Source organism: Colletotrichum abscissum (genome assembly GCF_030869225.1).
Source record: "Colletotrichum abscissum strain IMI 504890 chromosome Unknown Scaffold_46.1, whole genome shotgun sequence".
In the NCBI taxonomy this organism is placed as follows: domain Eukaryota; kingdom Fungi; phylum Ascomycota; class Sordariomycetes; order Glomerellales; family Glomerellaceae; genus Colletotrichum; species Colletotrichum abscissum.
In genome coordinates, this window is record NW_026850387.1 from 337298 (window position 1) to 361194 (window position 23897).

The 23897-nt window shown below is 53.5% G+C and overlaps 8 protein-coding genes across 8 annotated transcripts; 3 read left to right on the top strand and 5 right to left on the bottom strand.

Moving 5' to 3' along the window:
• Positions 1-46: 46 nt before the first annotated feature.
• CABS01_13639 (bucentaur or craniofacial development) lies at positions 47-1157 on the top strand (the record flags this gene model as incomplete). The annotated part of the gene is made up of 2 exons (XM_060546981.1): positions 47-393; positions 458-1157. 2 exons carry the CDS (start codon positions 47-49, stop codon positions 1155-1157), a joined length of 1047 nt encoding a protein of 348 aa, XP_060394805.1.
• Positions 1158-1309: 152 nt separating this feature from the next.
• CABS01_13640 (DSBA-like thioredoxin domain-containing protein) lies at positions 1310-2239 on the bottom strand (the record flags this gene model as incomplete). Its single annotated transcript, XM_060546982.1, has 4 exons — positions 1310-1899; positions 1958-1998; positions 2064-2142; positions 2206-2239. 4 exons carry the CDS (start codon positions 2237-2239, stop codon positions 1310-1312), a joined length of 744 nt encoding a protein of 247 aa, XP_060394806.1.
• Positions 2240-2741: 502 nt separating this feature from the next.
• CABS01_13641 (short chain dehydrogenase) lies at positions 2742-4000 on the top strand (the record flags this gene model as incomplete). The annotated part of the gene is made up of 4 exons (XM_060546983.1): positions 2742-2835; positions 2898-3088; positions 3196-3528; positions 3689-4000. 4 exons carry the CDS (start codon positions 2742-2744, stop codon positions 3998-4000), a joined length of 930 nt encoding a protein of 309 aa, XP_060394807.1.
• A 536-nt stretch (positions 4001-4536) lies between these two features.
• CABS01_13642 (ATPase) lies at positions 4537-9502 on the bottom strand (the record flags this gene model as incomplete). The annotated part of the gene is made up of 3 exons (XM_060546984.1): positions 4537-6210; positions 6262-6540; positions 6590-9502. 3 exons carry the CDS (start codon positions 9500-9502, stop codon positions 4537-4539), a joined length of 4866 nt encoding a protein of 1621 aa, XP_060394808.1.
• Positions 9503-12233: 2731 nt separating this feature from the next.
• Positions 12234-12500, top strand: CABS01_13643 (uncharacterized protein; the record flags this gene model as incomplete). Its single annotated transcript, XM_060546985.1, has 1 exon — positions 12234-12500. One exon carries the CDS (start codon positions 12234-12236, stop codon positions 12498-12500), a length of 267 nt encoding a protein of 88 aa, XP_060394809.1.
• Positions 12501-14284: 1784 nt separating this feature from the next.
• CABS01_13644 (carbonic anhydrase) lies at positions 14285-15356 on the bottom strand (the record flags this gene model as incomplete). The annotated part of the gene is made up of 2 exons (XM_060546986.1): positions 14285-14673; positions 14870-15356. 2 exons carry the CDS (start codon positions 15354-15356, stop codon positions 14285-14287), a joined length of 876 nt encoding a protein of 291 aa, XP_060394810.1.
• Positions 15357-21530: 6174 nt separating this feature from the next.
• On the bottom strand, positions 21531-22097 carry CABS01_13645 (uncharacterized protein; the record flags this gene model as incomplete). The annotated part of the gene is made up of 2 exons (XM_060546987.1): positions 21531-21828; positions 21877-22097. 2 exons carry the CDS (start codon positions 22095-22097, stop codon positions 21531-21533), a joined length of 519 nt encoding a protein of 172 aa, XP_060394811.1.
• A 681-nt stretch (positions 22098-22778) lies between these two features.
• On the bottom strand, positions 22779-23234 carry CABS01_13646 (uncharacterized protein; the record flags this gene model as incomplete). The annotated part of the gene is made up of 1 exon (XM_060546988.1): positions 22779-23234. The coding sequence occupies one exon, from the start codon at positions 23232-23234 to the stop codon at positions 22779-22781; it is 456 nt and encodes a 151-aa protein (XP_060394812.1).
• Between the last annotated feature and the right edge of the window lie 663 nt (positions 23235-23897).

A 23897-nucleotide genomic window follows, 5' to 3' on the forward strand; every position in this document is an offset into this window, starting at 1 on the left:
CTCAACTTCCTCCAACCCATGTCAGCCCCCACCATAACCTCAAAATATGCCTCCCGATCCGACCATAGACGACGAAGAGTACGAGTCCTCTCAGGACTCGGACTTTGCGCCTGAAGAGGCAGCCGCAGCCGACGATGGCGCCTCCGAAGCGTCCGACTCCGAGGCCGACGACGGCGAAGACGCAGCAAAGACAACGACCAAGCGCAAGCGCGATGCCGGCGGCGACGAGGCTGCAGACTTTGAAAACTCGGGTGATGAGGCCCTGATTAAGAAGGCAGCGAAGAAGAAGCTCAAAAAGGCAGCGAGGGATGCGGCCGCTGCCCTGGCCCTAGGCGTGGATGACGAGGGAGGCGAAGGAGGGTTGGTGAAGACGCGGAGTATGCGGGCTGCAGAGTGAGTGGACACAGCTTTTTCCTTCCTGGCTTCTACCAGGAGTCGCTGACAGTCTGTGTCACAGAAAAGAAGAGCGCAAAGTCGCGGCCGCATCTGGCCCTGTAACGGTCGACGTCGATGCCCTCTGGGCACAAATGCTCTCCGGTCAGAAGGCGACAGCAGCACCAAGTGGCGAGAACGAGACCGGAGGCGGAGGAGAAGCCGATACCACGCCCATCGCCGCGGCGCCTGACACGAACAAGCTAGACGAAGCCCAGGCAGGCGACCCGTCAGACACAATCCGTATCAAGCGAACCTACAACTTTGCAGGCAAAGTCCACACCGAAGAAAAAGTCGTAGCACGCTCTTCAGCCGAGGCAAAGCTCTATATCGCCTCCCTCGGCAAGGACGCCGCCGCCGCGGAAGCCGCGGGTGCAGACGCCGACAACGAGGACGGCGAACCGAAACGCGTCCTCAAGAAGGCGTTCCGTTCGGCCTTTGAGCCCGTCATTGAGATTGTCAGCCAGCGCTCGGATCTGAACCTCGGCATGACGGTGCGAATCAAGGCGAGGGAGAAGGAGGCGCAGGCCAAGAAGCTCAACACGGTGCAGAAGAGCAAGATGGACTGGGCCGGGTTCGTGGACAAGGAAGGGCTCAAGGACGAACTCGAGCTGGCGGGCAGGGCCAAGGGCTCGTACGCCGAGAGGCAGGATTTCCTGGCGCGCAGCGAGGCCAAGAGGGAAGACGACGCGCGGCGGGCGAGGATGGCTGGCCGTGTGCAGTGAAACCCCTTTTTGCGTTGTTGTGTTGTTGTTCTTCACCTTACGTGGCTTCACGGTGGTCTTGGGTATTGGATACGGCTCGGCGTTTTATTCATGGAGATAACAAAAGAGATACCCCCTAAACAAATATCAGACATAATTTATACACGACCAGACTACAGCTTTGCAGTCGCCTTGTCTCCAGGCGGCAAGATGGCAATGTCCTGGTAAGGGACGCCCAGGTACTCGTAAATGAAGTGAAACCTATCGCTCCCGAAAAACGGCTCGCCCTGACCCTGCTCATTCACAGCCCAAAACCACGGCGCGCCAAACGCACCATGATCAATCGCCTCCTGCGTCTTAGTCTTGACCGAGTCCTTAATCTCCTGCGACCCTGCTCCTTGCAAAATCCTCTTGACGTCCGCCTCGCTGAACAGTCTCTCCTGCGTGTTGCTGCCGCTGGCGGGGGGCGGGTACTGCTTGGGCGCGTCCGCAATCGCTTTGGCCAGGACGTCGGGCTTCGTGAGGTTGAGGTTGGGCGGCTCCCAGAAGCAGTGGAGGAACCAGTGCCACGCCGTCTGGTACGTGGCGTCTGGGTAGTTTGCTTTGATGAAGTGCAGGGCGCGGAGGGGGGCGACTGTCATGCTTCGCTCCATGAAGCTTTCGGGCGTGGTGATGCCGGGCTTACCTGCTCGGGCGGAGGAGCGGCGGGCGTCAAAGGTGCCGTACTCTGCCTTAGCTGGGAGCGTCCATGGTGGTTTGTTTCCTAGGCGATGAGTGAGTTGAATTATTATTAACCTCTTAAGACACCTGGATAAATATACCTGAAGCAGCGTTGATGGCGCCAAGGAGAACAGGGTGAATCCTAATGGGGTATGTTGGTCAGTGACTGTAGTTGAGAGGGTCATTTGGTAGGCCCAGGGGACGAACTCTATTTGGACTCCATGGGCTGCGAGAAGTTCCTGGTTGTTGATAATATGAGTGAAGGCGATATAACTATACAGCGATGCTGATAACTATCATCAGTCAAGCCCTTTGGTCCTTGAAATACCTAGTACACTGTGAGACTCACCAATGTCTATGTAAGCATCAATCTTGCCGCCCATCTTGGCGGTACTCGGACACCAAAGTTATAGTGATGTTTGCGATTCGGGCTTATTGACGGGCAAGAACGTAATAATCTCCGTCGCACACTCGATGGCGCAACCTTTGTAGTAGATGTTGAACAGAGGTTGATCAAGACAAGTTGATGAAGTGGACTTGAGGTGGATGGTGTGGGGAACCTCGGCACAAGCCAGTGGGTGTCTGGGGTACGGATAAAGCTCCAGTCTCTTAGCTTCAAGCTCAATCGGGGGTGATCACTAATACACGTTCACGTACCGAGCCCCGACGGCATGTGTACGAGGTCTCACATAACCTTGCGCAACTCAAGGCTTATATACCGTGTTGCGCTACGATATTTAAGTTGACGTGGATTCTAAGACTTGATAAAACATCATATTTGAAATACTTTTCATCACATTACATGATTGAGAATCCCCCAGCCACATCCCACACGTAGAGGAGAACACACACTTCATTCTTCTCAGCTTACCTTATACACACATTATGGGCGAAGCCAAGCAGGTAGCTTTAGTAGTCGGTGCCTCGAGAGGCATAGGTCGACAAATCGCCATTGACCTCGCGAAGAATGGTTATGCAGGTACTGCCAATTCCTCCTGTCTTCTCCATTCAAAGCATCGAGTAGCTTACGCTTATTATCAGTCGTCGTTGCTGCAAAGACCATAAGCGACGCATCCAAGGCCAACCATTTCCCACCGAATCCCAACTCAAATGATTCAACCATCAGCACGGTAGCCCGTGAAATTCACGAGGCCGGCGGCGACGCAACGCCCATCGCCGTCGACGTCCGAGACCAAGACAGCGTCACACGGCTCATCGAACAGACGATCAAGGTATCCGTCCATCAAACTTCTCCTCTTTATACCGACAGTGACCCTTTCTTCACCTCGTAGTCCTTCCACAAGTAACATCCACTGATACAAACCTTCTCCTCCCCCAGATCTACGCCCGCCTGGACGTCCTTGTCTACAACTCGGGCGCAATCTGGTGGGCCTTGGTTGAAGACACGCCCCCCACACGCTTCCAGCTCATGCAACGCGTGAACCCAGAGGGCCTTTACCTGACCCTCCACGCCGCGCTCCCGCACCTCAAGCGCGAGCGGCGCGGCCGCGTTGTTGTAGTCAGCCCGCCCATCTACAGCCGCTTCTTCCGGGGCAAGACGGCCTACGCCATGGGTAAAGTCGGCATGAGCGTCTTAACCAAGGGCCTGTCAATGGACCTCGTCCGGCAAGGGTTAGACGACATGGCCATTACGAGTATCTGGCCCGCCGTGGTATGTTGTCTTTTTTTCTCTGTTTTTCCCTTCTTTAATCTTCTTTTTTGAACGAAAGCCTGCTGCTTGGATCTTTGTCAATGTTCCATAAATAAGCATGGTGTCTCCAGCCATGTTCAATCTACATCGAACTCCGTAAACTAACAAGAGTCCATCCCAGGCCATCGAATCCGCAGCAACCCAAAAATTCCAAGCCGCAAACGCAGACGAATCAAAGGACCTGCGCAAGCCCACAATCTTCTCCGACGCCATCCTCGAGATCCTGCGCGCGCCCGCGGCAAAAGTCAACGGCGAGCTCGTCCTCGACGAAGACTTCTTGCGGGACCACGCCGGCGTCACGGACTTTTCAAAGTACTCTCTCGTTCCCGGAGCCGAGCCACGGAGAATCATGCCCGCGGAACTGCCCGATCTGCGCGTCAAGGAGCAGGACGACGAGGGGAAGAGATATGATAGCGCCAAAGCTAAGCTTTGAGATGGAGGGAGTACTTTGGGTTAGCTATCTTGTATGGAAATATAATGGTTTCGTGAGAAACATGATAATGCTGTATCACTTTGATGTTGAAATTGAAGGCATGTAGCGTCGTCAACGTATGGAAACTAGGTGCCTGAACCGGAGAGATCGAACAAGTCATGCCACTATCCTCTCCATGATAGTCGAAAGAAATGCGCAGAAAAGCTTCATCAGGAAACACAGTGCAATGCAATTTTGTCTATTGCCTACCCCATGCTACACAGAGTAGGATGCGGTGGATTCTCAATATAATGCACTTTATCACAAGAAAAAAAGGGGTCGTCCCGTCGCTCACAAATTAGACCATTGCCGGTTGCCCTCCCCTCTCACCTCCAACCCAACCAGCCCCACTCCACCGTCAACCTGTGTTTTCCGCCGTGGATGCCGGAAAAGAAAAAGACTCAAGACAGTGGAGGAAATCAAAAGTAATTCAAGGAAACGTGCTATGGTACAAGTCGTGGGGAGCATTTGCTGTCCGGCTTCGCATGTCCCCTCTTTTATGCTTGCTGGCTCTGCTGGAACAAGCCCTGGATGCTCTCAATGTCGCTAATGGTCTCGTTGAACACGTTGGTCAGGTCGCCGAGCACCTTCATGCGGTTCCACTCATGCCTCGTGTTCCAGATCTCGTCCATGAGCTCACGGTTGATCTGCTCCAACTGCTCAATAGTGCACCCTGATGTTCTCTCCGTCAACTCGTCCAGGAATTGCTCGACCTGGCCCTCGTGGATGACGGGTTGCTGCTGCGAAGATGACGAACCCGAATTCCTGATGTCCTCGCTTGTTGAGTCATTGAGAATATTGACCAAGGGCATAGCGTGCTTTGAGTCTCCTGAGCTCCTAGACTTGTTGGGTGATGATGTCTGACTGCCAGGCGGGTGAATGATCCCACGCGCCATGCCATGGGCTTGGGAGTGTGGCCAAGCTGCGTCGCTAGAAGTGGCCTGGCTCACAGGATCCATACCGGCAGGGATCTGGGTGTCTTGCAGCTGCGAGTTGTCGCCTTGGCTGGATTGTTCTGGATGGAACCCGTTTGTCGGTCCTGTCGCTTGCGTGCTCCACTTGTCTGTCGATCTGTCCGATGGATCTGACGTCTTGGTGGTGGAAGCGTCGTTCACAATCGCAGAAGGCGACATGCCCGGGGGCACTGTGGTGATGACAGATCTTTGGGATACCTGTGTAGCGCCAGTTGTCGCGTTTCCTTGAGGTGGCCATTGAGGCGGCGGCTGCATGGAGCTGTCCTGCGTCGTGTCGTCGTCGTCCACGCCGCTCATGTGCACGTCGCTTTGCCGAGAAGGGTTGGATGTGCCGTTACTTTGCTGATGGGATCCCACGCCGCCACTCGGTCCCGGGCTCATGACCTGGAAACGAGCCATGGCATGACCAGACCCAGGAATCTGCTCGCCCAAAGTGACCGGCCCTTGTGAGTCGCTGTCGTTACCGCCACCCACATCGCCTTGAACTCGGTCGAGAACAGACTGAAGCGCCTTCTTCTTCCTCGCCTTCTCAGCTTGGACCTTGGCGCGTTGAAGCTGTCTCTGGTGCAACGCCTCCCAGTCCACAGTGCTGGTGTTACCCTCAATCGTCGCGACGTCGACTTCGACATTGCTGACAAGTTCGTTTGCCTTGAGCGTCCGCTCTTTGTCGCCAATGTTCTTGGCATCTTTGGCAAGTGATTTGATGTCCCGAAGGAAGTCCTTTGGTCGACAGTAAAAGCCGTTCGACAACCTCTCCTCAATGGTTGTCGTTTCGAGGTTGTAGAAAGTCTTGCCAGAAACTGTCTCGCGTAGCACGTCAACATCGTACTTATCCTTCACGATCTCAAAAGGCCGATGCTCGATGCCCGCTACGTCGGGGCGAACATAGTTGGGATCCTTTTCGAGGAAGAGGTAATCCAGCTGACCGGGAGTAAGGACGGGTTGCCTGAACTTCTTGTACTTCCTGTTGATCTGGTCCATGATTGGCTGCAATTGCACCTTCAAGATATTGAGCAACTGGTGGTCTCGTTTCTGCATGGCCTTGATCTCTTCCTTGGTGGGTACTTTCGGTGGCGGTGGCGGAGCAACGGGGAGCTCCTCCAAGACTCTCTTCTTCCGATTGGCAGGATCAGGGAAGTCAGCCGGACTCTTGCGAATATGGTCGACAATGGAAGCAAAATATTCTCGCCGATTTGACTAGTGAAATTAGCAAAGATGTCGCCATAAACCTTCATCTGTTGTACTCACATGCTTCGGCCGCTGGATCTGCAATCGGTTTTTACGGGAAAAGGCAAAAAGCTCCCGGACGAGCTCAGGTGCAAGGTCTTCCCCAGCTTCATACTCAGCCGTCGCAAGCACCAAAATGGGATCCGTAGGCGGTATAGATTTGAGCATGTTCTTGAATGTGATGAATGGTAGCGTGTCTCTCATAGCGGCATACCACGATTCGATGCTCGGGATGTAGATGACACTTGGCTTGTGTCTCTTCACTTCAGTGAACAAACTGACAATCACCTGTTCCATGGGCTGCGAGATGTTAGTGACGCAGACATCAATGGGATGGGAATGAACCTACCCGTCCATCGGCCAGCAAGTTGGGAAGCCCAAAGTTCTGAACGTGTACACCTTCGAAGTAGTGCAGCAGGGCAGAGGACAAGTAGCTCTGGCCCATGCCCGAAAACCCGTGGATCAGGAATCGCGGGCGGAAGATTCTAGACCGCTCAAACTCTTGGTGCAGAGCTTCTCTACCGAAGCCGTGATCCTCATCCTCGAATTGCTCGAACATGGCTTCTTCCAGCGCTGTCAGCTTCTTCTTACGAGGCAAAACATCGTCCAGAGCCCTCTTGATCGATGTGAACTGGTCTCTAAGCAGTGGCTCGATCCCCTTGGGCAAAGGAGCAGCGCCTGTGCCGGCGGACCTCTCAGACGACGGAATCATCTTCTTGATCGACAGCATGAAATCTGTCGCGTGGATGTTGATCTTGTCAGGATTGACGATGAGCTTGTCTTTTGACGAGTAGACCTGAGGGTATGTCCTCTGAATGGAGTTGAGAGCAGCCTCCGTGCAGAGAGCACGGAGATCGGCACCACCATAGCCCTTGGTGTTTTCGGCGAGCTGTTGCTTGAATGGCTCTGAGAGACCCCAGTCCTTGGTGTGGATCTCAAGAATGGACCGTCGACCGGCCACGTCTGGGAGTGGAAAATAGAACTCTCGATCGAATCGTCCGGGTCGTCTGAGAGCGGGGTCGATGTTGTCAGGACGATTGGTGGCGCCGATTACAATAACCTGTCCGCGGCCGTCCATACCGTCCATCAGGGCCAGGAGTGTTGAGACGATGGAAGCGTGAATCTGCTCCTGCTTGCTGGAGCGCACCGGAGCCAAACCATCAATTTCATCGAAGAAAATGATACTCGGCTGCGTTCTTCTCGCTTCCTCAAAGAGCAGACGCAGCTGCTTCTCTGCTTCACCAACCCATTTGCTCAGAGCATCGGCTCCCTTTCTCATGTAAAAAGTAATCTTGCGCCCGCCAACGCCCACGGAATTGGCAAGAGCTCTAGCAAGCAGAGTCTTACCAGTACCGGGTGGACCGTGGAAAAGAACACCTCGAGGTGGCGTGACATGGAATCTCTGGAACAGCTCAGGGTATAGAAGAGGGAGCTGGACCATTTCCTTCAGCTGATCGATGTGACCTTGAAGACCACCGACATGATTGAAGTCCACAGTCAGATCGACTCCAAGAGGGTCGGCATCTGCCAAAGCCTTCTGGTTCTTGATCTTGCCAACATTGGGAGCTGCTCCCACGCCACCCTCTCCACCCAAAGGTTGCGCAAGGCCAGGAAGAAGTCCAGCTGGAGCGGCGGCCGATGTGGGCGTCATGCCAACATTTCCAGCAGCAGGCCCCGATCGTTGGCCCATTTCATCGTCACTGCTGTCCGAATCGACACCTCCTGCGGCCATTCCGGAACCCCAAGGCCCGCCAAGGAGCGACCCGGCGCCGCCTCCGCCTCCAAAAGGTCCGAATGTTGTGTTGAGGGCGCGATCCCAAGCTTGACTTGCACCCCCACGACCACCGCGACGACGTGCGGGAGTCGGGGCTGGATCTTCGCCGTCATCTTCCTCAATGTTTACGGCAGAGAGGGGTGGCATGAAGTAGTTCATGGGCTTCGCGGCGGCTCTGCGTCGCTTGGATGCTGTTTCTTGATAGATGATGGCGGGTGAAGGTCGTCGTGGACGCCGCGAGCGGGAGTCCTGCCTTAGCTCGTGGAGCTCTTCGGCCAACTCGTCTTGGTCTAGCTCAACTTCCTCGGCTGACTCGGCGCCACGGCGCGAGCTCCGGGTGGATCGACCCTTTGGCTTGGCGGCCCTACCGCGCGGAGCCGGGCTGTCGAAATCACCGTCGTCACCGTCGCCGGAATCCTTCTTGGGCGACTCAGACATGCGATCTTCCTCCCCTGCTGACTCTTCGCCGGGCTCGAAATCGCTACTTGGCTCCTGAACAGATTTTGATTTCCGAAGCCCGTTGCGACGAGTTAGGCGCCCAGATCGTTTGGGGACGTCATCGTCGGCTTCGCCTTCGGCATCAGCCTCCGGTTCGGCGGGCTCAGCGGGCCCAGAGCCACTTCCTCTCTTTGCCCTGGTTCGCCGCGTGACGATTGGACCTTCGTCTTCGTCGTCATCGTCATCTTCTGCCACAATGTCTCCCTGTACGATTTCTGTCGATTTTTTGACATCCTCCATCTCGGCATCCTTTGTTTCTTCAACAGCTTGCTCAGCATCGCCAGCCAATTCATCAACATCTTCCTCCCGAGGACCGCTGCTTTCTTGGGTGGCCTCTTCAATTGTCTCGGGTCCCTTCTTCAAACCCTTAATGGAGCGGGAAGATCGAGTGCGGGCCAGGGTCTCGGGGCTCCTAGAACGCGAGGCAGGCCGTCCATGTTTGCCGGAATTGGTGAGTTCAACGTGCTCCTCGCCATACTCCTCGGTGTGGGCACGAGTTGATCGTCGAGTAACACCGGGAGCGGTCGTCGAAGCATTCTTCGGCACTTTGAGCTTGATCATTAAGCTGTCCTTTTTCTTGGGCTTGGGCAAATCCTCAGAGAGCACATCGTCTGACTCTTCGGCGGGGTCGGATTCGTCTTCGTCGCTTTCTTTGTAGCTATTGTGCTTTGTCGCGGCCTTTCTTGACCTACGACCGGCTGCATTGACAGGCATGACCTCTTCTTCTTCTTCGTCGTCTTCAGAAGCGAAGGAGCCCTCGTCTTGGCTATCAGACACGTCATCATCGTCTTCATCTTCAATGTCGGATCCTCGATAGCGGTTGTTCCGGCGCCGTCCACCGCCACCAGCGTTCCTTTGGCTCTTGGATCCGCGCGATCGCTTCTTGGTGCGAACGGGGGGGCCATCCGCGCCAGGCTCGAAGTTCTCGTCATCGGAATCCGACTTGTTAGGATCGAAATCCTCGATGTCGCGCTTTCGTTTCGACGGCATTGTGACTCGATTGAGGAATTAGACGATGTGTGGTGGTTGAAAGGATTGGTATCGTGTTCTTTGAGCGTCGTGCACGCCGGGGAAAGCTACTGCTTGCTGCCTAGGTAGCTACCTCGCGCCAAGGTCTGGACACTGATGATTAGCATCAACATGCAGACAAGGAAAATCTGTAGAAGAGTTTCAATAGCAGAAAATGGTATCAATCCAGAACTTCATTGCAGCGACTGAGAACGTGAAGGGAAGTAAGAAGGCCATACCAGTGTCTTAGCGCTCAGGGAGAGTGATGTGCAAGAACAATGGAGGCGTTAGGCAAAGGTGTTTGCGCGGCACAACGCCATTGGCCTCTGAGCAATCCGATCGCAAAAAGTCGAGTCGACCTGGATGTCGACGACAGTTTTCGCTGGCGATAATGCACAGCGAGAAATGAGAACACCACCTGGTGATAATAAAGTCGGATTCGCTGAAAAATCACCACAGCGCGTAGTTGCGCGCCATTCACTCGGGCGAGGAGGGACGAGAGTCTGTAGAGTGGGTCTCACGTGCAGCGCCCACCAGCCACAAATGGTCCGAGCGCTAGACGCTCTCAGGCTACAAGACTTCCGCTTTGGGGAGTGTGGACCCAATTATTTCCTCAACCCAACTGACTTCGTGGAGGGGCCTCAAACCGAATGGAATCTGCATGTTGGAATTCTCTGCCATTGGCATGAGGAAATCCGACTGTTTGTTCGAGTCGTTGCTCCCCGAGCGCAGTCAGCGGCTCTGTCAACCGATGTTCGTCTCTACCTGTGGAAAGTCTGAAGCATGTCAATCACTTTGCAAGGATTGACGGTGCTCCTCGGCGCGCAAGAGGTTAAAAAAGTCGGGCCCGGGGTAAGTGGGCGGCGATGAGTGTCCACCACAAATTGTCGCATTGTCGCGACCGCATTATTGTATTTCGAAAGAGACACGTTGAGAGCTCTTGAATAAAGTGCAACTTCGGGCCACTGCGTCTTATTACTCAATGGGAACTCAAGCCAGACAGCCGTCACCAACCCGCTTGCCTTTTGGGGGAATGAGAAGCCGCGGCGCATAGATGCGCCTGACAATGACCGATCAATGCCAATGATGTCATATCTCAATTTTCCATCGCATTCGGGCCTCAAAATGCTCGTCTTTGAGCATCAGTTATTGTTGGCAACGAAGGACGCGTTTTGGTGGTGCCAACTTTCGGTATATGGGTCGCCTGAGGATCCCAACCAACTCGCCCAATTTCCAGCAACACTGAACCGGAAAAAGACCAACTTATTCATAGCTCCTCTCTCAACGACGGTGCGATTTCAAGCTTCACCAAGTCGACCCTTCCATCAGCCCTACGGCTCCGAATCTGGGGTACCTAACCCGCAGGCTTAAGCTTCCGGGCGCCAAGGTTAGGAACGTGGCTAGGGAACGTGGCTGGTGCCCCTGGCTTGGCAAGTTACTTGTCACTCAAGTGGCTGACATAATCGCTTGCCGGTCTATGTACTCTAGTCCGCATCCTACTATGCTGAATCCTTTTCCTTCTTCGAAAAGCGATATCTAATGAATGCATAGAAGATGAAGTGATAGCAGAATAGGATCCAAGAGAAACAATAGAAAGAACAAGACAGTTAGGGAGTACATAATCGTTGTTGACTGGCGTCTAATTTTGTCACCTTCTCGTCAATCTCTCTGGTTTGGTTGGGGGCACGAGTGTGGTGGGTATGGATACCTTACCTACATGCGTGCCTTGCGGCCTGAGCATTTTCGGTGCGCCCGACTCAGCAGGCATCCAGATAAACAAACATCACGTGCCGCGGCGCCGAGGGCCACAAACGGCGCTAAACCATCGGCGTCGTCCGAACTTCGGTACGGCGAATGACTAAACCAACCAAGCTGACGACGCTGCCGTGCCGAGATACCGTCCTATTCGCCAACACCGAGAAGTCATTCATAGTCACGAGGTCGAACAATGCAATGTGTGCATTTGCGGCCCGTTACCTCGCCCACGTTTTCTCGTTTCTTGCTTGAGTGAACGAGGCTCTGGCGAGACAGATCATGAGGCTTGGACAACGGGAAGGGAAACCTACTGTTGCTTCTTCCGGCGAATATTCGAGGGGCCTCAAAATTTACAGTTAAGCCCTATCCCTTGTGTCAGCACGCCAGTTTTGAGGCCGTCGCCAAACGATCAGCCCAGTTTGCAGATCCTCGCGTAAAGACAGCCATTGGCGTCGTACGGGTACGCTACCTACGAATGCGGAAGCATGTCATGGCGAACGAACACAAGGGGTGCGCACCTGCATTAGCTGTTGCCTTACGAGGCCAAGTCCCACCTCACGCACTCCGCGGCTCGCATTCGGTCGCGGCGTCACATCAATGGGGTAAACCGTGTCCAGCAGACCGGCCCTCGTGTGGGGCTGCTATCGACCGGCAACCCGGCCAAGTCGGCAAGCGGCCACTCGGGGCACAGCATTCTTAGACCAGGCGTCGTGAATCCATGCCGACCAAGCGGTCGTAAGCAGGAAGCCAAGAAACTATCGCCGTATAGCCGTATCCAGCAATGACGAGCCCCTCAAGCATTTAAGGACGGCTCCCCCACGGTCTGGACGAGTCCATCATTGCATTGTACAATCACCATCCAATCTTTAACTCATTCATCCAATCGTTGAAGAAATCTACTTTCTGATAAACAAACAAACAAACATACCATTCTTAAGAGACACCAACCTCTGACGTCATGTCTTCCCTCAACACCCCCAACTTCGACGCTCCCCGTCCCAAGAGCAGCCGCGCCGGCTCAGACGCGAGCTCCATCTCGGCAGGCTCAGATACCTTCACCCACAGAAGAGCAGTTTCTACAGACTGCCCGCGCCCCTCGAAGCGCAAGTCGTCTCACTCCCAGACCGTCAACGTCTACACCCACTGCGGGCGTCACAGCTCGCAGTTCCTCTTTGGCGGCCGTTCTTTCACGGATATGGCCCGCAGCGTCTTCAAGCGGGACTAGGTTGTTCATTGAGTTGAGGTGCTCAATGTTCCGAGAGAAACCCCCCAAATCGTACATCACGAGGGCCTTTCCAGGAACTTACATGAAGCACCGATACAAAAAAAAAAAACCACCAAACTTGGTCGGCAGCAACCCGCAGTCCCTTCGCCGTCGCCGCACGCGATCGGACCGCGAGAGCCCCGCCAAGGCATCGGCGAGACCGGTGGTGCCCCACAAGGCTCAAGGAACCGGCACGCGGCTTCCGACGCCAAGCGGAAAACCGCAAAATTCGGCCTCCGATGCCCAGCTCTCCAACCCCCCTGCCCATCTCTGTCTTGCCTCATTCTGTGTTTGCTCCATTGCCCATTGCAAGAACAAAAGTCCGCAGAGTGAAAGATAGACGCAGGCAGCAGCAGGCTGTGGTGAGGGGAGGCAGGAATAGCCGAGACGTGCATGCCATGCCGAGAGCCAAGACCAGGAGACCCATTGGGAAAGTTGCATTCATCGTTGCGAACTCGCGCGCCCCGACCTCCCACAATCGCGGAGCAGTCACGTCACGCAAGACAAGACTTGGAGTCAATGGACCATTTCCATCTCCACTCTACACTCCACATGGGCATCATAGTCCGCGTATCCAATCCCTCTGGCCAAACCACTCATATCTCCATTCAGGTGTCTTGGCATATGTGCGCCAACGAGTAGCAGAAAGAGCTTGAATTGTGCCAAGTGAAAACCGTTGAATCGGACCAGGGGCCATCAAAACGGGCCACCAATCACACGATTGGCGTCGTCAACCTCTTCCGTCGCTTCTCAATTGGACCTTTCATCGCTTTTACGGATACGCGCACAATAGCAGCCTCCCTTCTTTTTCACCCTTGAGGTGCGAATGGTCCCATCATGTTGTCAACCTGTCCGGGGTTGGTATGCTTCAAGTACGCCGCCGCCGTATTGCGGAGAAAGGAACCAGGACGAAAACTAGACGGGCCAAAGAGCGTGACATCGCTCCGGTCAACGTCCGTCCATGTCGTCCATTGCTTTTTTCTTTCACAGCCTGCATGCGGGTACGATTTCCTCTTACTGGAGCTAACTACGACGTCCCGCCAATGTTTCTGTGTTGACGGAGAACTCGGACAAAGCATTGGCCGCAAATCGGGGGGTTTGGCGAAGGGGAGAACTTATCGGAACAGGCGAGAGGAGTCTCTGTCACAGTTTCCGACCAGAGTCTCTGAGAACATGACTCTTGCATGAGCGCGGAATCCGTGGACGATAATCATTGGTGCTCGAAAGGCGTCCAAGGAAAGATACCATGGAGTTGAATCTTGTTCATTAGAATACAATGCAATACATTTTGAGAATCTGTGCTTCGTCCATGCCAAGAAATGTGAACCCTGCTCATGCGTAAATTATATTGTGAGATCTGTACGCTGTATCCGTATCTACTTACATACGCTCTCACCACATCGAGCCGTCTTCTCCCGCATCTGTATGACCACCCATGTGTATCCGTACAATGTGTATGCTCGCCGACCTCCCTCCTACTAATGCAATTTCCCACATCTGTATGCAAGTTCATACGTAAAAGCGCCCCTCATAAACGCCAATTAAGCCAAAACTCCGTCTCCGTGAGATCCACATCATGAGCCACCAACCCCAAGAAATACGCACAACCACACGCACCCCAAACATCGTTGCTCCCTCAACATCTCTAAATCCCGCCTACCCCTTTGATCCAAGAGTCAGGCAATCCCCAGATCGGTCTAGTTGTACCCTGTAGCTAACCCCCATCCCGGCCAATGCCCCCTCTCTCACGGTGACATGGCATTAAGCATAACTCTCGAGTTCTCCAACAAGTTCTTCTGCCCGGGCACGTTCTGCGTATACCGCGAGTTGAACTTCATCACCTTCTTAGCAGCGCGGTACGTCACGTCGTCGACCCTCAACGGCTCCGCCACGACGTTCCACGCGATACCCTCGGTGCACGGCGGCGTCGTGAGGGAGCCATCGTACTGGTAGACGTCTGATCCTTCCAAGAGGCGTTTTAGCTCGCCAAAGTCCAGCTCTTCGGTCTCGGCGTGCGAGCCCGGCTCCTTAACCTCGTCAAGGTGGGCAAAGACGTTGGCCAGGAAGGGCGAGGGCGCGCTGTTATCGACTTCGATGAGGAACCCCACGACGGAGTTGCTGGGGCCGGTGGAGTCTATGGGGGAAAGGGGAACCATTTAGTCAGTCATTCGCTTTGGTTTCTCCAGTCTCTACCCTTTCGATCCACAGTTCTCCATATCTGAACAGTAAACAAGAAACCGTAAAAGCAAGTTTGTACAAGTTGGGTTTCTTGGCTCATTGTTTTGACAAGAACTCGTAAAATAATGAGGGGAAAGGAAGGGGAGGCTCACTCTTCAGCTGCTGCTCATCGGCCTCGAACACAAAATGGACTTCCATGGGGAAGTACTCGCTATCGACCCTATGCTCACTAGGCGTATGGAAATGGAACTGCCTCAGATGAAACTTGCGTCCGCGCCTCGTCAGCGTGCCGTTCTCAGCCACGACCTCAAGCGTGCTACCCAGATTCTCAAAGGCGGCGCCGTGAGGCAGGTTAGGCACGTCAAATATCAAGCTCGTGCCCGCGGCGAGCGTCGCCGAGGTATCGTTCAGGTTGATGGGGCTTTGCCAGGCGCCCGTGGCGCACTTGGACGACTGGTTGTTGTGGCCGTGCCAGTTGAGGGGACCCGTGAGATCGTCGTAGCCGAACTTTGCGACCTCGACCAGGCCGTCCTCGCTGCGGGCCGCAATGCCGCCGTGGCTTCGGCGGTAGAGCGATGTGCGGTGGTGGCAGATGGCCGAGGCCAGGGTCACGAAGGGGAGGAGGAGAGAGGACTTCATGGTTCTTGGTATGTTGGTGTAAGTCGAAATAAGGGCAGGACAGAGAATGGGCTCTTATTAGAATAGAAGCAGTATTAAAGTTTTTCTCAAGAGCGGTAGAGAGAAAGAAAGGGCTCAAGGATAGTGAGTGGCAAGCTCCGGGAAGAAGGGGGACGGAGGACCTCTTTATCCTACCTTTCAGTGCTCCGGGAGATAGATCTTGACGGATCCCTCAAGAGGTGCCCGCTCCAGTCCGGGGCAAAGATAGGACCCAGAATCGGAGAGAAAAAAGGCGCTCCTCCCAAGCAGACGCCGCCATCTCACGAGGTTGGGCATGACAAACAGTGTGCTTGCTGCGGCCAAGGAGTTCGCCTCCAGACGGCACTTTGGCCTGCATAGCTTGAGTCCTTGGTTTCTTGGGTCAAGCGATGACCAGTCTAGGCTGTTCAGAGACTCCGCCAAAGAGGGAAGAAAGAGGTCCCCACGCCCATCGGACTGGATGCGTGGGTGTGTGGGTGTGCCCCAGTACCTGTATGGATTGACGAGAGAAGGTAAAAGAGAGTAGGATTATGGCACCCCGTCAGATGAAGATCCTCTAAAAGCCCACTCGAGCCAGGTTGATTGAAAGGTGCCAAGACAACAATACGCGCGCATGCTTGAGGGAGAGTGACAAGAGGGCGGGATGCGGATGAGGAGGCAAAGTAACAAAGAGGAACCACAAGAGCCAGCGGAAATTTCTAGGTACATAATCAGGACACTTGCATGGCGGAGAAAGGCGGCGACTGACGGATTCTCGTCTTCCAAGACACTCAGATGGAAACGAACATGGGTTCTCATTGGCAAAAAAACAACAAAAAAAACATGGTTGGCAATCAACAGCCGCCCAGGCTCGGTTGCTGTAAGTCTCTCGCTTCGTGTTAATTTCGTGCCGCTTGACGCCAAGGGTCTTCCACCCGTTTGAAAGCATTTCATGTTGCAAAACATATGTCGATTCATTGACTAGAATTTCAAAAGAGAAAACAGGATCATGACAGGGTAGTAAGCCAAAAAGTGCAAAGCATAGCCGCGACAGTCTGAAATCCCGGCGTTGCTGACCGTGGCGGAGGGAGCCCTAGGCCGAACGGAGAATATGGCACAGCCGAAATCTCACGCCGATATTCAGTCAGTAGTGCTCACCAGCCAACCTTCAACCGCGGCAACGTGAGCGTCTATGTAAAATTGCTTCGAAATCAATTTTCGCTGCGGTCAAGAGACCGAAGAGGTGGGAGGGAACACAGAGGATCTAAGGTTCCTTCGCTCCGGGTTCTCAAATCCTTCAGAGTCCTACCATGAGCGAAGGAACTGTACCGCCACTGCGATATCATCTCTAGCAAAGTCTTTGCTACAAAACTCCAATAAGCGCTATCATCCAGCATAGATAATACACACTTCAGCATCAGCCTCCACCATTTTGCTGTAGTTGAATGGCGTTTGTCCACCAGAACAGACGCCGTGACAAGTTCACAAGCCACGGATCAGCCAGCCGCCAAATTATCGATATCGCTGGATCATCTTGCTTGTGCTTGTGCCTCTTGTGCAGCGAGCGATTCATGTGCTAGGTAACACTAGACAACGGGACACGCTCCGTTTGTGGCAGTCGACATGGCGCAGAGCGACAGTCGATAATCGACGTGACGTTTGTCCTTGTAAGAAGTACGACACATGCAGATTTCGCGGCCAAACAACACCCAGACTTCTTGTTTCTTACACCCAAATTCCTTTGAGACCCTCAAAATTAGCGGCGCTGAACGCCAGTCGGCTGGCCACACACTCTCTCCCAATAGCCGACGCGACCGGGTAATTCTCGAGCGCCGCATCATCAATCCGGAGCGGCATGGGAAGCGGGCTGGAACTCGTGGGGAAAGCTGGGGTGTGATGTCCAATATAAGTTAGTCGGTGCAAAAACCGTTCGATGATCGTCACTGTACGTTGCGATCCCTGGTGAGACATTTCTTTCCCCCGGTTTGCCTCTAGTTCCACCGTTCCACGGGGATTTTGGACATTTGGTTGGCACGTTTGCATTCTTAGTGACTTGGCCTGGTCTTTTAGACTTTCGAGGTTAATCCAACGTCGATCGGAACATGGCCGACGCTGGTGGGGATTGAAGATGAAGATCGCTTCCATTTCATCAATTCTGCCTATTCAGTAAAAGTCGTATTCACTTCTCGAATTTGTTTCCCCTCCTAGATGATTGGTTGAGGGTTCAATTGAGACTAATTCTCAAGGTGCGTGGGTGCGACAGGATGGATATCACATCCCCTCTACTCTCTTGGCGTAAATGTCATTGCGAAGCTATCCCTGCCAATATCCCAACCGCGGACAAATGAGCGTGACCAAGTACGCATTTATGCTCCAAATCTCCCTCGTGTAAGCCCTGTCCCGGAGCACAAATTGCATCTCTCAGTCTCGCTATCACTTCGTCACTGTGAAGGTCCAGGCTGAGCTTCACTTGTCAACATACAGCCAGTAGATTACATTGAAGAAAGAGTCCACTTTCCAGGAGGAAGATTTGCGAAATCTTTGGCCTTCCGATGAACTGATGACGCTTGGAGGCTTACATGGACAGGCTGAGCTGCTCCTGAGAGAGATAGCTATGCCCGCCTATCAACCCACTTACCCAGGTTGCTATCAAGCTCCTATTTGCAGCCTTGGGTATGGTTTTTTTCCCACTTGCATTACTACGGTCTTTCGGCTCAGGTACTTGAAGCTTCAGTGAACACTGCGGCTTGGTACCGGCATCCAATCAAAGCAACAAAACGGGTGCTCTTCAAAGCCGCCTCACATGTACCACTTTACATCATCTTCAATTGCTGAATTACTCACCGCCGCCCGTCAATGGCATCGTATCCGTATCGTCTAGGAGCGAAATTTCAGCAAGTTCGAACCGTGGCATATACCGAAGAATTCTGGAGGCCTACTTGGAGACAACATGCGTCTAGTTCTTGGGGCGCTCCTCCGGCCGCTGTAGAGTCGAACCCTCGTGTCCCGCCATGGTTGATATGGGACACAATAAGGCTTAAGTCAACGGTCAGCGTGTTATTCTAAGACTTTCGCACGTCGGAAAGCACGACTTACAAATGACTCTTGTAACGATGAGATACATCTTCCTACTAATTACTGGAAATCAATACCAGTCGATCGAACCTAGCATCATCCAACAGACTCTCCTCGCGGATGAGATATATTCATACCCCAAAACAACTCTCTTCGGCCAGAGCAGTTTCAGATGCATATACCACCTTCTAGGCCTACACTCCATACCCCCGTACACGATGTCACCAAATAGTCGAGCAAACTTATCCCATCGGACACCCGCCTACCCGCCAATCCACAAACATTTGCCGCAAGCAATCATCCGCAAGGCTCGGCCACTTATCCGCGATCATGCTATATGCACTCTGAACGAGCCTGCAAGTAAAAACCCGCGTGCCAGTTTACCTTGTCACGGACCGCGACATGAGGCTCACAACAATACGTTCAGCCAGATCCCTCCGAGATTCACTGTTTTCCACGAACCCTTACTGATGCCGAAGGTAGAAGAACAAATTGCGTTCCATCTTCCTGTTCCATCATGCTCCATAGTTTAGCCTCTTGAATTTCAATGCTTTCTCTTGAATTGAGAAGCCCTACAGTCTATACGACCGCGTGCCCGAACGGGGTTCACCAGTCACCCCTTTCACTGATATCAAAGTACCAATCACCGAGGAAAAGATGGTGTTTTTAGAAAACAAGATATAGCCCTGTAATGGAGCTCAAAGTAGCAAAGCCAGAACATACCCCTGCCTTCGTCTCCTGGCTCGCTAGAGACCATATCTTTCCCACTATCGTTCATCAAGCGCACTGGTACCGGACAAAATCCTCCTGCCTAGGTCACTAGACATTCATCCCCAACCTTCAATCACAAAACGCATCCCAGGAAACGAAACATGGCCACCGAACACTCAGGTACTCGAGAAAAATGGCGGAAGTTTGTACCAGGTTGCCTCATCAAGATACTTGGCGATGGAGGTGATCACCGCATCGTTCTATGCGAGGGTCTCGTTCCTTCCGGCTTCACTGGCTTTCGGCGGAAATGCCTGAGCGAGATCCAGCGCTCAAGGGAAATCACCTGCCAAAGTAGAATATGTGGGTTGTACAGCAACGAGAAGCCGGCACCACACCCGTATCCAGGTCCTTCTATCTTTCTATATCGTAGGTCTAGTAAGTTCGGAGTCATCCGGCATTAGATCTATGAGGGTCTGAGCCTCCAATGGCAATCAAAACAAAAAGCAAAAGAGTTCACCCTCCCGGTGCCGATTTGGGGGCTACATCTCTTGGTGCACAAGCTGGGAAACGCGGACTCGAACTCGTAGCCTGTCGTCGAATAGGCTGTGTGGGCGGAAATTTTGATTGTTGACCATGAACCATTCCACCACCCACGCCACAGTTTGACCTGGACCCCGACCTAGAGGGCGTCTGCTGTGCTGGTGACAGAAATGGACTCGGAGGGGTATATGAAGGTTTGCTGTTGTATATTCAGGTGCGGCAGAGAATAGTTTATCAGATGGGATACACACCCGCAAGTAAGTGGATGTATCCGTCCGGACGCCACCTGCCTCATGAGACCATCTTCACGCACCAAGTACGAGACCGCGGAGCTAATGGTGGATTTCAGTCTTCCAGCTCGAAGATAAAGAACACGCTCCGCGTAATATTCGAAGTGGTCTTATCCCCAGATATCAAATGTTCACGGTTCACCTTTAGCACCCTACACTAACAACAAGATGGGACCCCCTTCCTCACATGCGTGTTGATCGTTTTGCTAAAATCAAATCACAGAAACATACGACCGACTATGGACTATCATTCGTGAGTGCTGCTGTGCTACGTGTATTTGTTTACCGTCGCCTATGGTTTTCTGTTGAAGCTGTATACCATTCGGGGTGAGTTGACCCCCCTAGGGCAGTAAAGGAACGAGAAATCTCACATGAGGAAGGGTATCTAAACAGCTATATCAATCTCGTTCTGTCATCGGCTAGCTGTAGGAGAACAAGTGAACCAAAAAGTACTTCGAAAGAAACACGAGAACACCCTGCAGCGCGGGAAAGAGTTACTACACTCAGCCATCGCCGGTATATTTGTTTGACTTCCACTAGACGTCAACTTGCTCCCGATTTCTTTCGCGTCTTTTTCGTTTTTCTTTCAATCTTGAAGCCGTATCCGACAGATATCGCACCGCGAGAGACAGTAAGTTTCTCCCGGAGGCTTCTGGTACCAAGGCGAAAAGAGTAGGTAGGTAGGTCAGGGAGCTGACGTTGGAAGACAGTCGCGACTTTGAGCATCATGGCCATATCGCAGAGGCGCACAGCATGTACAACGCTTTTTAGAAACAGCGTTAAGAATACGTCAATCGTGAAACGGGACGAATAAAGGAGTTTGGTCAAGAACCCGATGCTGCCCACTTGGCTGGTATGCCACAAGCCCAGAACCGTCCCAAGGTCAACATGGCAAGGGACACTGGTTGACTAGCAAAGCAACCAATTTCTAGCTACTACGCTCTCGACGCCTTGCCCACACGATATGAGTGATGGACTTACCAAGGAGACACTCATGCTATCTGTGCCACCTGCGGGAGACTCCTACATGCCACTGGTCCGCCTACCCCGATTGGACCGGAGACAGACCACGGCCTCGGGCCCGATGGTGGAGATATCTCGGAGGCCAGATGACCGATAGTCGCGCAACCCACTCGCATGCCCGCCCATCAGACGACGCGATCTCCTTCGGAGACCCGGGCCAAACAGCCCAACGCTCGGGAAAGATCGCGTGGAATCTTGCACAACATCGGCAAGCTAAGGGGAAGATACCTAGGGTAAAACTTTCCTCATCCATCGTACAGCGTCCCGCGAGCCATGTGCGACGCCGCATCCCGTCCATTCGGTCGGGCGGTGGCACATGTCCTCCCCCTCTCTTTACCGCAAGTAAGAAAGAGCTCAGCGCAACTTGCCACAGTACCTGTTTGTTTCCGTGGACCAATCTCGGAGAGAGCTGAGAGGGAAGCGTGTCAGTCTCCCGCAGCAGGTTCCGCGCCGGACCCGACGTTGAACGACCGGTTACTCCGCTCACTACTGTAGGAAAGCCCTCGGTACTGTCGATACTGTTGCACGGCGTGCTATATCACTGCAGGTAACCGCGTACGGGAGTGGACCGAAGGGCCCGTCTTTTGCGGCCGTCTGGGATATGATAGCCACTACCCGGCTTGGCTCGGACGAGTGATGGTGCCGGTGTGAACATGAAGGCCCCGAAAACAGGGATGGGTACGGATACAGATACAAACTTCAAGAGAAGAGCCAGCGGCAATGCTTCATCTGCAGAGTCACATTGCGAAGTGAATGCCTTTGTCAAGTCTCGTTTGGTATCTCGGCCAGGAAGGTCGCCTCGGTAGTGGAAGCGGTCGGTACAGCCATAGTGTCGTCTCTCTCACCAATGGTCAGTTGACGGCCATAAGCGGGGAATAACTCACCTCTTAAGGCTCCACATGTCCAGGAATGGCTTCCGTTCACATGGATAAAAATGAGGACTTCCAAGTTGGAACTGAGCAGGAGGCTGTGAGCTATATCCAGTGGGTTCGGTGAAGTTGGGACTGCCTAGAATGGCGGGCCATTGGACTGGGATACCTGTCTTCTTGGTCTCTTTGAGGAATCTGGCCGCCTCGAGGTGCTGTGCTATTGGGGGCCAACTCATTGCAGTGGCTAGATCGAGCGGCCGACTAACCTGGGCCTGACGATTTATTGAAATGATTTAATTGGCATCACGTTTGATCATTTTCTCCGATGACTGTGGCTTAAACCAGCGCAGAGTTAGTTACTGAACCTCGCTAATCGCTCGCGGAAGACGTCTTGGCCTCCCGGCCTCGGCAGGATACACTAATTAGATGAGAGTGATCCGTGGCATGAAATTGATGAGTGCGGGGATGGAGATTTGGTTCCGTTCATCTCACCGCAACTGATGCGTGGTCCATCATCTAGGATGGGGCGTCCCCGTCAGACTTCAGTGGACAAACTCGGGGTCATGCCCGGTCTTGGCCACGCCATTCGCAAGCCCCTTCGGGCCCTGGGATTGTACCTACGGGTGGAGGAGAATGGGTCCTGCAAGATATCACCGATGGGCCGGCCAGTGTGGCCTCATCGGGAGTGCTTCGCGCCATTGCCTTTTGACCTGCAGCGTCTGCATCGCTTGCAGCGCTCGTGGTGCGCCGTCTGCTGCAGCTAGAACTTGATCGAAGTACTTGCATTGCCTTTTTCACGATCAACTGGCGCTGTGATTCGTCGCGGTTGTCGCACAGGGCCCGCCAGAACGGACAACGAGATAGAGACGGTCTGTCTCTGGTAAAATGATCGTCGCCCGTCATTCTGCCGCTAGACTCTACGGGCGATGGCGTTGTGAATAGTCACGCTGCCGAATAGAACACGACGCCAGGAACCCACAACCCTTGATCGTGGGGCGACAGAAGATGCTGTGCAAGACTGTAAGTGAGTCCTTCGACTCTCGAGGGCCACTTGTTTCGCTCCATGACCGAGAGCGGGCCTCCTGATCTGGCACTGTCGTTCGTGGCTTGCTTGCGCCAGTCTGTGGGCGAAAACGGGGGGCCGCGCAACTGGTGAGGCAATCGGCGAAAACTCTCGATAATTTCCACTTCCCGCCATGCGGAAAACGTTGGCCAAACACCCCATGTTCGAGATTTCCGAAGCAGAGGCTTCTGCTACGTTTTAACTTCTGAGAGACCGCCTGCGATTTCATCTTTGCAGGCCATTGCGAAACAAGGATGCAAACTTGGAATCTCGGGCTGTTTTGCATAGCAATAGTTGTAGTATAGGCCATCGAGGATACGCCATGGCGGCTTTCATGGATCAGACCCTGAATATCCCACTGCTCATTTGTTACGTGTGTGCGTGTGCAGTGTGTTGGCAGGGTCACAACTGGCAGCCAAGCAACAAACCCCTCAGAACGCTGTTGATGGCTGCTATCCAACCCCGAAGCGATCACTACCAAGTCGGTCCGAGGCCAAGAAGATCATGATAGGACAATCTCCACAGAATGCGTCTGATCTTCAGCGATGCTGCCAGGACATCCGCAGAGATCATGGATTTGGCCTTGGAGGAGGCGTCAAGTCGTTGTTCCTTCTGCAGTGTGCAAGGTTGATCCAGTTAGAAGACTGAGATGGGCTGCCCTGCTCTCACATACTAACACTGACTGTTGGGAAGAGCTCGTCGTCCTTGCGTCGATAGGACATCGTATTGCGTTGTGCTGCCAGATCCATCATTCAGATCCAGCGATCCAGGGACACTATCGTGCAAATTAACACAGGCTTGACGGGTCCGTGCCGCGAGACTGTTTGAATCTCGAGAGAGCACATTTCCCTCTGAATCGCGTTGCTGCTCTTGAAAAAAATAAAAATAAAAAAAGGGTCGCGCGCGTTGGTGTGGTCGATTCCCCCGCAAGGCCTGAGAGCGCGCAGCAGGATAAGCGCATGTGAAGCTGCAG